The sequence below is a fragment of the Panthera tigris genome, chromosome B1 (assembly GCF_018350195.1).
Source record: "Panthera tigris isolate Pti1 chromosome B1, P.tigris_Pti1_mat1.1, whole genome shotgun sequence".
NCBI classification, from domain to species: Eukaryota; Metazoa; Chordata; class Mammalia; order Carnivora; family Felidae; genus Panthera; species Panthera tigris.
In genome coordinates, this window is record NC_056663.1 from 18,612,806 (window position 1) to 18,629,099 (window position 16,294).

A 16,294-nucleotide genomic window follows, 5' to 3' on the forward strand; every position below is an offset into this window, starting at 1 on the left:
AGGCAGAGAGAATCCCAAGTAGTCTCTCTACTGTCAGTGCAGAGGCCAGTGCAGCGCTCTAGCTTATAAACCGTGAGATCATAACCTGAGCCAAAGTCCAGTCGGGCACTTAACTGACTGAGCCACCCAGGTGCCCCAGATAATTTTAAAAAACTCCTCAGGTGATTTTAGGATAAATCAAATTTGTAAACCTGCTACTGTACATGAACAATAATTTTTTTCTTTTTTTAATGTTTGTTTTTGAGAGAGCGAGCGAGTGAGCATGAGGGGATGGGGGAGGCAGAGAGGGGAACATCACATCCAAAGTGGCTTGAACTCATAAACCCTGAGACAATGACCCGAGTTGAAGTTGGATGCTTAACCACCCATGTGCCTCCTCCCCCAAGACTTATTGTGATTTGCTGTGAAGATGTGCAAAGACTTTTCTTGTCCTGACTTTACTTGTATATCTTGAAGCATTGAATTATCAGGCTTCTTATAAGAAATCTAATTATCCTTGTAAGAAAGTAGAATACTTGCAAAAATAATTTTAAAATATTCACATTTTCTGCAATACCTCCTCCCCACCCAGATAAAGTACCCCGGGAAATCGAGTTCTCTGTTTAGAACGATGTCAGGAAGTCTTGACACTGCCAGTAATAGGATCAAAGGATGTCTTCATTTCACCTGTCACTGTGATGATGTCCTCAAATCTAAAGTCTTGATTCATCTAATTGTGTTTTCAGAACTCGCTAGAGTCCTTAACTTAGTCCTATAGAGTCCAGGCTGTATTACTTCTCTAAGTTCCCAATTTTATGCTGCATATGCATTTATTGTTCTAATTAGTAGGGCCCTTCCGTTATTACCATTCATGACTCAGTTTCAATGTAACCTCTGCCACTAAATAAGTGTTGAAAGCCACATGAATGCAAAAACTCTGGGATAATGAACTAGATTCCAACTCAAGTGAGAGAAATCTTTTATTGGATTACTTTATGTAAATTCTTTTACAAAGTCAAACTCTTTACTTCTGCCCCCTCTTAGATTTCATGCCAAGGAAGACTGTGGGCTAACAGTAACATCACAAGAAGAAACGGGAGGAAGGCAAATGCTAAGTGAGTCTGAATTTGTGACTCCACTTGGGATACAAAGAGAAAATATGGGCCTGAGAGCTCCTTGGAAGGTGAGGGAAGAGAAATTATAAATGAGGGATCTGTTTGCCACATCATAGAAGGATATCTGCCCAGACTGACAGTCTAGGAAGACTCCAACTTTGTGCATCTGCTCTCCTCTCAAGGAGACCCTCTTCAGAGGGGGAAAGGCCCAGAAGGTATAATTGGTTCCCATCAAAGAACCCATGAGCAAGACTTTATTTCCCGAAGTGGTGGGTAGATCACCATGTCTGCTGGCAGAATCTTCAGATACCCCCAACTGCCACTTGGTGGCCTTCTCCACATCCACCTCCCAGTAGTGCCTCCCTGAGGTGAAGCTTTCCACACCCAACACGGTGGCACTGAAGACAAATCTTCCTGGGCTGTGAGGCACGTCCTGCTGGACATTTCTGAGATGCATGCTTCTCAGATCCTCAGATAAGACCAAACAGGGATTAGCTGTTTTAGGATCCAAAGTGACAGCTCCTGCAGGAAGAGAGAAACTCAGTTAAACTCAGTGAGAGTTGTCCATGCCCACACCACAGACTATTTCTAACATGCAGAGGCTTGCCAATGAGTGGGCTCGTGTCGCAGGCACAGATATGGAAGAGGCAATCCAAGAGTTCAGGACAGGTAACCTCTGAGCTTTGTTTCAAGAAGTGGACACCAGAGAAGAAAGTGAGATAATGGAAGGAGATGCAATCTGAGGAGGAAGAACAAAGAATAATGGAACACACAGAGGTTTGGAAGTACCTGTCAAACCAGAAAGGAATTTGAGCAGGCTGTAAAAATGGCATCCAATCCTACTTAGGTATCACCTGGGACCCATCTCTACTCCTCTGAAGATCTCCAAGCCTGGAACTCCAAGATCTATTCCCCTACAGAATCATCAGAATCTCCTAACAGATCAGGCTTTTCCCTGTGACCGGCTGTGATTCCCTGTAACTGAATTGCTCTCATCTTAAATATCACCAGAGTGTGACCCGGATGCCTATAAATTGTTGCCAGCAGGCCCTTGATATTGAGTAAATCAAAAGAACATATTAGCAGAGGCTAGAAGACCTGAAGGAATCCTCCAGAAAAAAAAAAAAAAAAATCAAGCTGAGAACAAGAAAGCTCAATGTGATTTCTTATACTTGGATGAAAGTAACACTTGCCTTCATACCTCAAACTGTTCCTTCTCTTTATCTCTTTCTCCTCAACATTTTCTCAGGGCTAAATGGTGGGTCGTCCTTTTCACTACATGCACTCTTTCTCCCCAGGTTACTTCACCTAGCCTCAGTTTTAAATATCTTCTGTATGTTCATGGCTTACTTCATGGAGAAGTTGCGAAATACCAGTTCGAAATAACACAAGCATTTAACACATACTGTGCCCAAAATGGAACTTCAAAACTACCCCTTTCTAGTTTCTACTTCAGTTAACAGCATACTTACTTCTTCAGTTGCTAAAGCATAAACCTGGAGTAGTTCCTTATTTCTTACTCTAATTTCTAATCCAGCAGAAAGTTTTGATGCCAAATGCACTTAAAGTTCTGGAGTTTAGGCCTCATTCATATTATTAGGTGGTCTTAAAAGCCATAAGCCTTTACATTTAAATACAAGTTGTCCCAGACTTTTAGTATTTCCAGAAGATGGGCAGAAACATATGCGGACTCTCTCTACAATAACGCATATATTCATTTTTGAACTCAAAGAATTTCTAAAAATAATATCCAAGGAAAAAAGCAAAACTTTCTGTTTAAAAAAATCAAACACATACTCAAAGTAAGAAAGCGCTATTTTTTTTTAAATTTGTTTTTAATGTTTATTTTTGAGACAATGCGACAGAGTGCAATCATCAGAGGGGCAGACAGAGGGAGACACAGAATCTGAAGCTGGCTCCAGGCTCTGAGCTGTCAGCCCAGAGCCTGACGCAGGGCTCGAACTCACAAACCGTGAGATCATGATCTGAGCCAAAGTCGGACGCTTAACCAACTGAGCCACTCAGGCGCCCCAAGAAAGCACTATTGAGATTAGCAGAAATAAACCTGAATAACTTTAGATATTGGAATCACCAGGCACTGAACTAAAATAATTTTTGCTTACAAGTTTGAAGACAAAAGAAAAGCTTAAAAATATCTACAGGATATAGAAAAGCTAAAAAGCAAGACCAAATGGATTTGACAAAGAACAAAATAGATTATCTAGAAATGAAAATTAAAGTGTCTATGACTCCACCAAAAGTCTGCTAGAACTGATATATGAATTTAGCAAAGTCGCAGGGTACAAAATTAATGTACAGAAATTGGTTGCATTTTTATACACGAATAATGAAGCAACAGAAAGAGAAATAAAGAAACTGATCCCATTCACAATTGCACCAAGAACCATAAAATACCTGGGAATAAACCTAACCAAGGATGTAAAAGATCTGTATGCTGAAAACTATAGAAAGCTTATGAAGGAAATTGAAGAAGATACAAAGAAATGGAAAAACATTCCATGCTCATGGATTGGAAGAATAAATTTTGCTAAAATGTCAATACTACCCAAAGCAATCTACACATTCAATGCAATCCCAATCCAAACTGCACTAGCATTCTTCTCAAAGCTAGAACAAACAATCCTAAAATTTGTATGGAACCACAAAAGACCCCGAATAGCCAAAGTAATGTTGAAAAAGAAAACCAAAGTGGGAGGCATCACAGACTTTAGCCTCTACCACAAAGTTGTAATCATCAAGACAGTATGGTACTAGCACAAAAACAAACACATAGACCAATGGAATCGAATAGAGAACCCAGAATTGAACCCATAAATGTATGGCCAACTAATCTTTAACAAAGCAGGTAACAGTATCTGATGGAAAAAAGTCTCTTTAACAAATGGTGCTTGGAGAACTGGACAGCAACATGCAGAAGAATGAAACTAGACCACTTTCTTACACCATCCACAAAAATAAACTCAAAATGGATGAAGGGCCTAAATATGAGACAGGAAACCATCAAAACCCTAGAGGAGAAAGCAGGAAAAAAACCTCTCTGACCTCAGCCGCAGCAATTTCTCACTTGACACGTCTCCAAAGGCAAGAGAATTAAAAGCAAATATGAACTATTGGGACGTCATCAAGATAAAAAACTTCTGCACTGCCAAGGAAACAATCAACAAAACTAAAAGCCAACCAACGGAATGGGAAAAGATATTTGCAAATGACATATTGGATAAAGGGCTAGTATCTAAAATCTATAAAGAACTCACCAAACTCCACATCCAAAAAACAAATAATCCAGTGAAGAAATGGGCAGAAGACATGAATAGACACTTCCCTAAAGAAGACATCCAGATGGCCAACAGGCACATGAAAAGATGCTCAATGTCACTCCTCATCAGGGAAATACAAATCAAAACCACACTGAAATACCACCTCACACCAGTCAGAGTGGCTAAAATGAACAAATCAGGAGACTATAGATGCTGGAGAGGATGTGGAGAAATGGGAACCCTCTTGAACTGTTGGTGGGAATGCAAACTGGTGCAGCCACTCTGGAAAACAGTGTGGAGGTTCCTCAAAAAATTAAAAATAGATCTACCTTATGAGCCAGCAATAGCACTGCTAGGAATTTACCCAAGGGATACAGGAGTGCTGATGCATAGGGGCACTTGTACCCCAATGTTTATAGCAGCACTCTCAACAATAGCCAAATTATGGAAAGGGCCTAAATGTCCATCAACTGATGAATGGATAAAGAAGATGGGGTTTATATATCCAATGGAATACTACTTGGCAATGAGAAAGAATGAAATCTGGCCATTTGCAGCAACGTGGATGGAACTGGAGGGTATTATGCTAAGTGAAATAAATCAGTCAGAGAAAGCCAGATACCATACGTTTTCACTCATATGTGTATCTTGAGCAACTTAACAGAAGACCATGGGAGGGGAAGGAAGGGGAAAAAAAAGTTACAGAGAGGGAGGGAGGCAAACCATAAGAGACTCTTAAATACTGAGAAAAAACTGAGGGTTGATGGGGGGGTGGGGGAAAGGGGAAAGTGGGTGATGGGCACTGAGGAAGGCACTTGTTGGGATGAGCACTGGGTGTTGTATAAATAAACTGAAGCGTCTATGGACGATTATAAGAAAGCTATATATCAATATGCCTCATTAACCTATATACCAAAATTCTTTAAAGTATTAGTACATTGAATCCAGCAATATATAAAATGGATAAAACATCATAACCAGGTTTACTCCTGGAATGCAAGGCTGGGCCAACATATGAAAAAATATATTTACCATATTAATATATGAAGAAAAAATATGCATCTAATAAATTCAACATTTGTTCACGATACAAAGTTTTAGCAAACCAGGAATAGAGGGAGAACTTCCTTAACTTGATGAAAGGCAACTACAAAAACCTACAGCTAATGAAAAGTTCAAGGTGAAAGACTTAATGCTTTCTTTCACCCTAAGATCAAGAACAAGGCAAATGTTTCTCAGTGCTCCTATGTGATATTATATTTGAGGTCATAGCACCAGTACAACAAGGTGAGAAGAATACAGAAAGGATTACATATTGTAAAGAAATAAAACTGCCTGTATTAATAGAGCACCTGACTCTCTTTGCAGAAAATCCCAAAGAATCTATAAAAAAGCCACCAGCTCTGAATGAGTTTAGCATAGTCATAGATGCAATGTCAATATATACAAATTATTTTTATATATAAGCAATAAACTAGAAATGAATAAAATTTCAATTACAAGTGTGTACAAGAACTAAAAACTATAAAATACTTAGAGACCCATCTAATATGCATGATATTTGTTTGCTGAAAACTTCAAAACATTGATAGTGAAGCAAACCTAAAAAGAAATATGTCATCTTATCCCTAAATTAATCTATACGTTCAATATAACACCATTTAAAATCTCAGGGTTTTTTTTTGTAGAACCCAACAAGCTGATTTTAAAATTTATGTGAAAAAGCAAAGGATCTAGAGTAGGCAAAATTATTTTTATAAGAACAAATTTGGAAAACTCACATGCCAATTTTAAGACTTCCTATAAAGTACACATTCAAGACAGTGTTGTATTAGCAAAAGGAAAAACACAGTGATCAATGGACCTATTAGATTCAATATAGACCTGCTTAAACGTGCCAGCTGATTTTCAACAAAGGTGCTAAGTAAATTTAATGAATAATATCTTCACCAAATAATGCTGGAACAACATGAACAAAAAAGGATACATACATGAACAAAAAAGGAGCGGGTGGGGAGTTATACCAGATCCTGAGTCATACACACATATGACTCCAAAAGAATAACAGACATAAATGTAAGAGCGAAAGCTTCAAGAAAAAAAAAATCTCTATTTGGATACTAAAATACTTCTTAGCACACAAATAGCACAAACCATAACAGAAAAAAAAGTTGGTAAGCTGAATTTCAAAATTATTTGCAATAATCAAGATATACAAGCCACCCAAGTGTGCACCAACAGATGAATGGGTAAAGAAGAAGTGGTAGATATACACAATGGAATATCAGTCAGCCACACAAAAGGATGAAATCTTGCTATTTGCAACAACATGGATGTAAATAAAGACTATAATGCTAAGTGAAATAAGCGAGTCAAAGAAATACAAATACCATGATTTCATTCATGTGGAATTTAAGAAACAGAACAAATGAACAAAAAGAAGACAAACTGAAAAACAGACTCTTAACTATGAGAACCAAACTGATGGTTACCAGAGGGACGCAGGTTGGGGAAGGGGTATAACAGGCAATGGGGAATAAGAATACACTTCTCATGATGAGCACTGAGTAATGTACAGGCTTGTTGGATCACTACTTGTGCACCTGAAACTACTAAAACACTGTGCACTAACATTGGAATTAAAATTAAAAATTTAATAAAAAAAGAAAATATAAATCACAGAGTGGAATAAATATTTGCAAAACGTGTCTGATAAAGAACTGGTAAATATTAATGAGAAAATATAAAGAAATCACAAAACTCAATAATATACAACAAAATTTTAAAAATAGGCAAAATGTTTATAGATACACTTCAAATAGATATAATAAAGTACAAATAAACATGAAAATATGCTCGACATCCCTAGTCATTTCAGAAATGCAAATTAAAATTTAAAGTGATATTTAACTACGTATCTATTAGGTCAGCTTTAATTAAAGAAAAAAAAAGTGACACTACCAAATGCTTATGACGATGTAGAGCAACTGAATCTCATACATTAACAGTGGGAATGCAAAATGGCACAGCCAATTTGGAAAACAAATTTTACAGTCCCTCTCCTAGATATGCAACCAAGAGAAATGAAGTCATGTCCACTTAAAACTCCCTAAGCAAATATTTATAGCATATATTTAGAAATAACTCAAGTGGCCATGGAACTGCAAGAGAATAAATTGTGGTCTATTCATACAACGGAGTACAACACAACAAAAAAGAATAAACTACTGATACACACAACAAACTTGGATATGCCTCTCATGCTTTACGCTAAGTGAAAAAAGCCAGACTCAAAAGGCTACCTACCGTATGAATCCACCTGCAGGACATTCCAGAAAAGGCAGTGGGGCAGGAGATAGAAATCTTTCATTATACATGTTGACATTTTTTCCCCTAGAAGTTTAATTTTTTTTTTTTTTAACTGAAATCTGCTTGCAATCATGTTTCAGGGTTGAAAACTGGGAAAGGATTTGCACAGGAGAGCCTTTCAACATAAGAGCATACAATTATTTTCTTGATAACTATCCAATGTGCACAGCATTATTAAACTCTCCAGTCTTTTTAAATCCTTAAGCTCTTTGGAATCTACTTGTATTTACGGTAGGACGTTCGCTGGATTTTCCAATACAAAGTCAAGTGCCCTGTAATCATGGAGGTGTGTCGACTTACTTTGCAGAACTTTGAGCATTCTGCTCATTCCTGTTACTTGGCATAAACTCAGGTCCGTGATTTGGGCTTGCTCCAGACACTGAAGCAGTAGTGACTCACTCCTATTAAAAAAAGGACAGCCTGTTACCTGTGCAGACGCCAGGCCCCCCACTATTCAGAGGATGGATCTTGTTACATGACCTCCCGATCCTTACCCCAACATCCCTACTCCTGGGTGCTCGTGTATCAGACCTTGACTCCCACCCCAATGTTTCCAAAATGAAAACTTACCTTTTCAAAGAAGATCCTGCATTCTGCAGGGTGAAAAAGAGATAAGGTTAGTATCTGAGCCACGCCTCTTGTGAGTTGTACCCCTGAAAATATCTTCTCATAATGAAACTCGATTTCTACATAATTTCCTCAGCTTCATGGTACTAATTATCAGATACCCAATTTTAACATTGAATGGTAGAAGTCAGAAAAAATACTTAAAATCACGGTTATATTCCCAAGGTAACTATTTGGGTTTTTTGTTTTAATATTCTTAGTTTTATTATTCAGGGACTATATAGTCATTTTACATGGAATTTAGAACCTGCTGAGTCAGATGATGTCTTGACAAGATTTATATTTAATCTGGATGTCTTTCTTTCCTTCTTTTAAAACTTTTTTTTAAGGTTTATTTATTTTGAAAGAGAGAGAGAGAGAGAGAGAGACAGAGACAGAGGGAGAGAGAGAATTCCAAGCAGGCTCTGCACTGTCAGCGCAGAACCTGATGTGGGTCTTGAACCCACAAACCATGAGATCATGACCCGAGCCGAGATGGAGAGTCCAGATGCTTGGGGTGCCTGTCTGGTTAAGTGTCCGACTTTGGCTCAGGTCATGATGTAATGACTGCAAAATTTATCACATCATACAATTATAATACAATATTGTTTTATATATTCATTATACCACGCATTAGATCTCTATTGTTTATTACTATTCATTACAAGTTTGTGCCCTTAAACACCATCACTCTTATCAACGATCTGCCACCCTATTCCATTCTCCAGTAAGTACCCTTTTACTTTTGTTTTTTTAAATAGGTTTAACTTTTTTAGATTCCACATATAAGCAATATTGTACAATAGTTGTATTTCTGACTTATCTTGTTTAAGCACAATGTGTTCACAGTCTATCCATGTCATCACAGATGGGAGGATATTTTCCTTTCTCGTGGCTCAGTAATATTCCATCATTTATATGTACCACACCTTTTTCATTCATTTATCTGTTAATGGACATTTGGGTTATTTCCAAACATGAGTATGTGCATCCCTTTGAAATTCTGTTTTCATTTCCTTTGGGTATAGGCACACAAAGGGAATTACTGGATCATATGGAAGATCTATTTCTCATTTTTTGAAATACTTCCACATTGTTTTCTACAGCGGTTGGACCAATTTACATTCCCACCAACAATGTTTAAGTACTCCCGTTTCACCACATCCTCACCAGCACCCATTGTCTTTTATTGATGACAGTCATTCTAACAGTTGAGAGGGTCTACCTCATTGTAGTTTTTTATTTAAATGTTTATTTTTGAGAGAGGAGAAAGGGAGGGAGGGAGAGGGAGACAGGGAGAGAGGGGGAGAGGGAGTGGGGGGGAGAGAGAGAGAGAGAGAGGGAGAGAGAATCCCAAGCAGGCTCTGCACTGACAGCATGGCTCGATCCCATGAACCATGAGACCATGACCTGAGCTGAAATCAAGAGGTGGACACTTAAATGACTGAGCCATCCAGGTGTCCCTCACCGTGGTTTTGATTTACCTTTCCCAAGGGACATATTTTCCATTCCTCACCTCAGTCATCTTATCCAGAATAGTCATCATTTCAAACTCTGCCCATCTACTTGCTTTCTATACTGTCAATGGCAAGAGTTGAGCAGGCGCAAGGGCTTGCTAAACGGGGGACGGTGGGGGAAGCTGGGTCAGAAGCTGAGCATGACTGAGCCACACCTACTAGAACTGTCTGGGACTGGGCTCTAGAATAGAACCCAAGAGTTTATCAGCAAGTGTTTTTCAAATAAGAGCACTCCCATTGCAAATATGAGTCCAGCAGCAGCAGGATATGGATAAAGTCTTCAAAAGATAATAATTTACTAGTTGAAAGGTGATGCATTTAAAATATACAATACTATGCAAATAAACCTCACCCTTGTTTCTCCAAGGTTACTGCTCAATGTTTGTGTTACAATCTCTGCGTTTATTTTGCCAAAGTCAGTCCGTGAATGTTAATGAACATGTCTATACATATATACGTATCCACAAAACCAAACAAAAAAGCAGTTCCGTATGTTTCCACTCCCATCAAATACCCTGAAAATACCTTTTACCACTATAGAGTTGCTTCATTCTTTTTTTCTGGTTGCAGAATATTCTATTGTATTGATGTGTCATTATTCGACTAACCAATTATTCACCCTAATAAGGGATATCTCAATTCAAATTACTGATAGTCTTAAGGTGAGAATTCATACCATGAAGTAACTCTCCCCTGTACCAGGGTTTTAGATAATTCATAATGCTTTTGGTGACTGCCAAAAGCTACAAAGCCTTCATGTATGTTTGCAAATCATAGAATATTCTAGAATTGACACTTAATGAGCACGGTCCACTTCTCATTTCTCAAATACTGCAATGAAGATAATTTCTGGAATCTTACCTGGAGCACCATTAGGGTGTATTTCCCACACTTCTTCTCCAGCTCTACAGTCATCTTTTGGAGGCTGCAGATGTGTCCCGAAAGCCGGCCTTCACTCTCCTTCAGTTTATTCATGTTCTCTTTCCCCAAATCGTTCAGTCTCTGCAGAATCATCTCCTTATTACTATTTTACAAGTGATAATCTCATTTATTCACTAATTCAACTACCTCTTCAATGTACTTTTCTTCCTGCCATCTCAGAAATACATATAAGTAGATATGGCCCGACAACTCCTCTGTGTCAAGGACACCTCAATAGAAGCTAGATTCTTTGACACAATATATTTGTGTTGATGTGGAAGGTATGCACATAGTCCACTTATACAGAAGACAACCTGACTCTAAAACAGATCATGTTATTTTGCTGTACAGTTTTGTCCAGAAAGTCTCCTGTTACCTTCATTAAATTAAATTTGAAATTAAAAATATAATCAATTAATAAGAAAGAATGAATCAAGCTACTGACATTTTTTATCCTTGCAAAGATGCTCTATCTAGGCATAAGAGCACATGCTCATGTTATTTTTTTTCTTAACACAAATGATGCATATTATACCCTACTTTAAAAAAAAAATTTTAATGTTTATTTTTGAGAGAGACAGAGAGTGAGCACGGGAGGGAAAAAGAGAGAGGGAGACAGAATCTGAAGCAGGCTCCAGACTCTGAGCTGTCAGCACAGAGCCCGAAGTGGGGGCTCGAACCCACAAACTGTGAGATCATGACTTGAGCTGAAGTTGGTCGCTTAACCTACTGAGCCACCCAGGCGCCCCTACTTGTTTTTTATTAATAAATAATATGTTCTTGGAGAGCATTTCTTATCCATACACATACGGCTGTGTTATCTTTTCTAACTGCCCAAGAGCATTCCATTTTAAGTACATAATACAATCTATTTTGAGAGTCCTGGTTTGATGGATATAGGTTGTACTTAATCTCTTGCTATCATAAACATTACAGTTAATAATAATGCCTAATAGTCTCCACTGCATAATACGTACAAACACTATTTAAAGAGCTTTATGTAGATTATAACATTCAATCCTCACAATAGCATAAAAACTACAGGTATTTTCTCCACTTTATAGCTAAGGAAACTGAGTCTCAGGTTAAACAACATGTATAGGTTAGACTAGCCACTTAGAGACTAGTAAATAGCAGAAGCCAGGTAGGAATTTCACCAGTCTGGCTTCAAACATGACCTCTAAACCATGGCTCTATACTGGAATAATTTTACAGCATTCCCTTATCCTTGTATCTTTTTATATGCATGTAAGTATATCTGTAAGATAAGTGACCGGAAATAGAACGGCTGGCTGAATACATACATTCTTTCAATGTACATGTGGCTGTCACTGGATGTCTCATTCTAGAATTGGCATAATGTTCAGCTCCCCTTTCCCTCATTTCCCAAATACTGTGAGCGTGCCGTTTTCCACCTCTCACCTGTAGCGTTTCCTGGGACTGCCCCTTCAGCTCTGTGGCAAAAGCCAGCACTTGATTCAGATGGTCTTCCCTCAACTTTGGGTTGAATACGCAGTCTTGTAGGCTCCGGAAGTTCATCTCTTCAACCATCAACCGGAACCTTATTCTATATTCAGACTCAATCATCTCTTTAAAATCCTGCTCTTCTCCCTTCATCACAGATATAGATAAGAGACTTCAAGTTAAACAGCAGAGATAAATATTCATGGTCACTTTCCATCTCTAACTCCAATACAAAGACAAGGGAATATCAAGTACAGGGGAAGAAACAAAATGCATACATACAGAGGGCAAAGAAAGTTTCAAGATCAACCAACATCAACATAATCTTAGAACATGCAATGCAGATGAACACATGTTAACTGACTTAGAAAACTGAGGAATCTACAATCACAGTGACAAAGAGGGGGAGGTGAGGAAAATTGGAAGGTGGGGCAAATGGATTTGGCTGATGCTTTGGATAGTGAGTATCAGGAAAGGGAAATGGTAGGGTGACACCAAAGTTGTTAGATAAAGCAACTGGAAGAAGGAAGTTGCCAAAACAGGAAAACAAGGGAGGGACAGATTGTAGAGGCAGGGAGTATATGAGCAGCTCAGTTTTTGGATATGCTGGTTTTGATTAGTCAATCAGTCAACCAAAAGAGATGTTGAATAGAAGTTGGATGTGAAAGCCTGTATCACTTGGAAGTCGGAGCTACCGACTGGCACTGGGAGTGGCCAGCTTAATGATATTTCATCTCATGAGACTCCGCAGTCAATACTTATCAAGAACCGAACCACTGCTCACCACCTCTACCACTAACCCCTGGTTCACCATCACCTGTCCCTGATAACTACAACAGTCCCCTGTCAAGTATCCCACCTCTGTTCTCACCCTCCTACAGTCTTGTCTGATCTCAGCAGTCAGTGTTTCTGTGAGAATGAAAGTTCAATCAAGCCACCCCTCTGTTCAAAACTTTCCTTGTTTCCCTATTTCATTTAAAATTTTTTTTTAAAGTTTATTTATTTATTTTGAGAGATTAAGACAGAGAGCAGGGGAAGGGCAGAGAGAGAGAGTGAGAGAGAGAATCCCAAGCAGGCTCTGCACTGCCAGCACAGATCCTGATGTGGGGCTGGAAACCAAGAACTTTGACATCATGACCTGAGCTGAAATGAAGTCAGATGCTTAACAGACTCAGCCACCAAGGCACCCTTCCCTATTTCATTTAAAGTCATCTACCCTAGGGGTGCCTGGGTGGCTCATTCGGTTAAGTGGACTTTAGCTCAGGTCATGATCTCTCAAGGTTAGGTTTGTGAGTTTGAGCCCCACTTCCTGCTCTGTGCCGACAACCCAGTCTGGAGCCTGCTTCAGATTTTGTGTCTTCCTCTCTCTCTGCCCCTCCCCTGTTGGCACTGTCTCTCTCCCCCTCAAAAATAAATAAACATAAAAAAAAAAAAGTCAGCTGCCCTATAGATTTGGCCCCTTTATCTTCTAATATCACCTATCGGCTTCCACTGCCTTTCCAGCCCCAACTAAGAACCTACCAGATTCTTCCCAAAACAGTATAACTCAATCCCTCAACAGCTTGAGTTTTCTCAAATGCCACTTTCTGAACAAGGTCCTGATCACTTTATTTCAAAGTATATCCCATCATGCTTCCCTCCGCCCACCCCTCCCTGAATGTATAGCATTTACCATGTAACATTCATTTTACTTATTTGGTTTACTTCCATGAGAATGTCAGTTGCACAAGGGCAATTTTTTTTCCCTCTCCTACTACTGAATCTCCAACACCTAGTATAGTCCCTGGCAAAGAGTGGGACCCCAATATTTTATTTTTGAATATATGGTGGTTAAGGCTGAAAAAAATGGGGATCAGTTGAAAAGTTCTTGCAGAGTCAGTCAATTCTTCTATCATCTTCAACTAGCCATTTATTGTCTTTAAAATTGAAAGAGAGAAGAGTCAGAATCTGGATATCTGGCACAGAATAGAGTTAAAGGCTTGAGTTAGAAGGTTTGAAATCAGAAGTGAAACATGGGCATAACAGACAGCAAGCCCTCATTCTGGACAGTAATTCTCAAACTGCCTTTTAAATGGTTTTAGGATTAAAATTTAAAAAAAGGGGGGGGGGCACCTGGGTAGCTCAGTTGGTTAAGCATCCGACTTTGGCTCAGGTCATGATCTCATGGTTTGTCAGTTTGAGCCCCACATCAGGCTCTGTGCTGACAGCTCAGAGCCTGGAGCCTACTTCAGATTCTGTCTCCCTCTCTCTCTGCCCCTCCCCCACTCACACTCTGTGTCTCTCTCCTTCAAAAATAAATAAACTTAAAAAAAAATAATAAATGGTTTCAGGATTTACATGGCCACCAACACTACATGAGATGCTCACTCGCCCATGGCGCTGTTATAAACTGTTATCAATCATTAGTATCTTCCAATAAGGGTTACAAATGTCATTTCACAAATTTAAGAGTTAATTTGTATTCTTCTTACCATAAAAAAAGTTCAGGATCTTCTTATATATTCAAAAGGTAGTTGCATTTCCTTTTCTGCAAAATCTCATTTCTTTGATCATTTTTCTATTGAATTTCTAGTCTTCTGCTTATTGATGTTAGACAGTTCTTTATTCATAAAGAAATTAACACTTTTCCTACCAATGGATTTCAAATATTTTTCCTGGTTTGTCATTCATCTTTTGACTTTGTTTATGTTATTTGCTGTCCAACGTTATAGGTAATTACCTAAGACTCGAGATAAGCACTGACCTGAATCATCACCATTCTTTCTTGCTCATCAGCCAATATGCTTTTAGCTACTTCAAGTTTCTCCTTCAATGTGTTCAATATCTCCTGGAATAACTTCTGCAGAGAAATAGATCACAAAACTCTAGGTAAAGTAATCGCTTTAGAATAGTTAGATTTTTCACCTTGGACAACTGAAAAAGGGCCAATACACCTATGTTTTCTTAGCCTTTAAGTTTAAGATCTAAATATAGTACCTGTCTAGAATTCTCTGATAAACACTGCCTAAGGGAAGTGACCTTGCGGGATCAGAATATCGCCTCCCCTCCCCCAAATAAGTGAGTAAGAGGAGGCGGCCAGTGTTAAGAGTGCTCTGGGATCTGCAGGAGGCTCACCCTATAAACGCCAGCAGCCTCTTGTACTCCACACACCAAGTGATTCTCGTGCTCCTGAGAGTGGAAGCACTGGCCACACAGCAGGATTTGGTCATCAACACAGAACAACTGCACTAGTTCCAGGTGTTTCTCACAGTAGACATCTTCCGGGAATTTTCGCTGTAACTGGGAGCTGAGCCTCCTGGACATCCTGGCAGGTGTCCCTAGGTGAACTTTCTGCCGTGGAATACCTCCCTGCACACTGAACCATAAAAGAGTGGCGGTGATTTGGGGGAGTCACACTTGCCAACCGCGGTGTCCACCCTCAGCCAAGCATCAGATCCCCTCAGCGCATCCGCGGCTCCTGGAACCCGCAGGCCTTCCGCAGCCAGCAGCCACGTGCTCGGGGGAGGACACACGGGACTCACACCCGTATCCTGAGATTGAGGGGGCTTCCAAGTTTTCTCAAAATTTAGCACTGGGCTGAAAATTAGTTACAAGCGAGGACACAGGACACCACTTCCCTGTAAGGCACTAGGGGAAAAAAAAAAAAAAAAAAAGCAGCTGAAGAAGAAAGAAAAAGAAGAAAAGGCACTTACTAGAAGGCAGAGAGTATTAAAACGCTGGAGGAACATCCGGGACTAGAGTGCGGCAAAGACCGGCTTCAGGCATTTAAGGACGCTCTCCCTTTCCCAGGGCTTGCACAAGCCGGAAAATGCAGCCAGCTTCCCGGGCCTCCTTAAAGGGGAGTGGCACTTGGGTGCCAAATTTAAGGGAGACCCCCCCCCCCGCTTTCTAAGTACGCATGCGCCTAAGTGTGAGGCACCTCAAGTTTTGTGGGCAAAGCCGAAGACACCTGTCGTCTAAGAGCTGGCCAATAAAGATATCGATTAAAAAAATAAAAAGGCACCCCCAAAAGAAAAAACAAAAATGCTAACGGGAAACTGCTTTT

At 39.4% G+C, this 16,294-nt stretch overlaps 1 protein-coding gene across 6 annotated transcripts in view; it reads right to left on the minus strand.

Moving 5' to 3' along the window:
* Nucleotides 1-957: 957 nt before the first annotated feature.
* TRIML2 (tripartite motif family like 2) overlaps nucleotides 958-16,294 on the minus strand; it is a 52,362-nt gene continuing 37,025 nt past the window's right edge. For 4 of the 6 annotated variants that reach the window (XM_042983014.1, XM_042983013.1, XM_007098986.3 and 1 more), the window contains 7 exons: nucleotides 15,364-15,604; nucleotides 14,993-15,088; nucleotides 12,208-12,396; nucleotides 10,726-10,866; nucleotides 8,312-8,334; nucleotides 8,042-8,142; nucleotides 958-1,616 (listed from right to left, as the gene is read on the minus strand). In XM_042983014.1, the coding sequence (XP_042838948.1) occupies nucleotides 1,027-1,616; nucleotides 8,042-8,142; nucleotides 8,312-8,334; nucleotides 10,726-10,866; nucleotides 12,208-12,396; nucleotides 14,993-15,088; nucleotides 15,364-15,604 (1,381 nt within the window). In that variant the 3' untranslated portion in view covers nucleotides 958-1,026. Of the gene's footprint in view, nucleotides 1,617-8,041; nucleotides 8,143-8,311; nucleotides 8,335-10,725; nucleotides 10,867-12,207; nucleotides 12,397-14,992; nucleotides 15,089-15,363; nucleotides 15,605-15,941; nucleotides 16,058-16,294 lie in introns of those variants that run through there. The other 2 variants (XM_042983016.1, XM_042983017.1) reach the window with 2 other exon arrangements.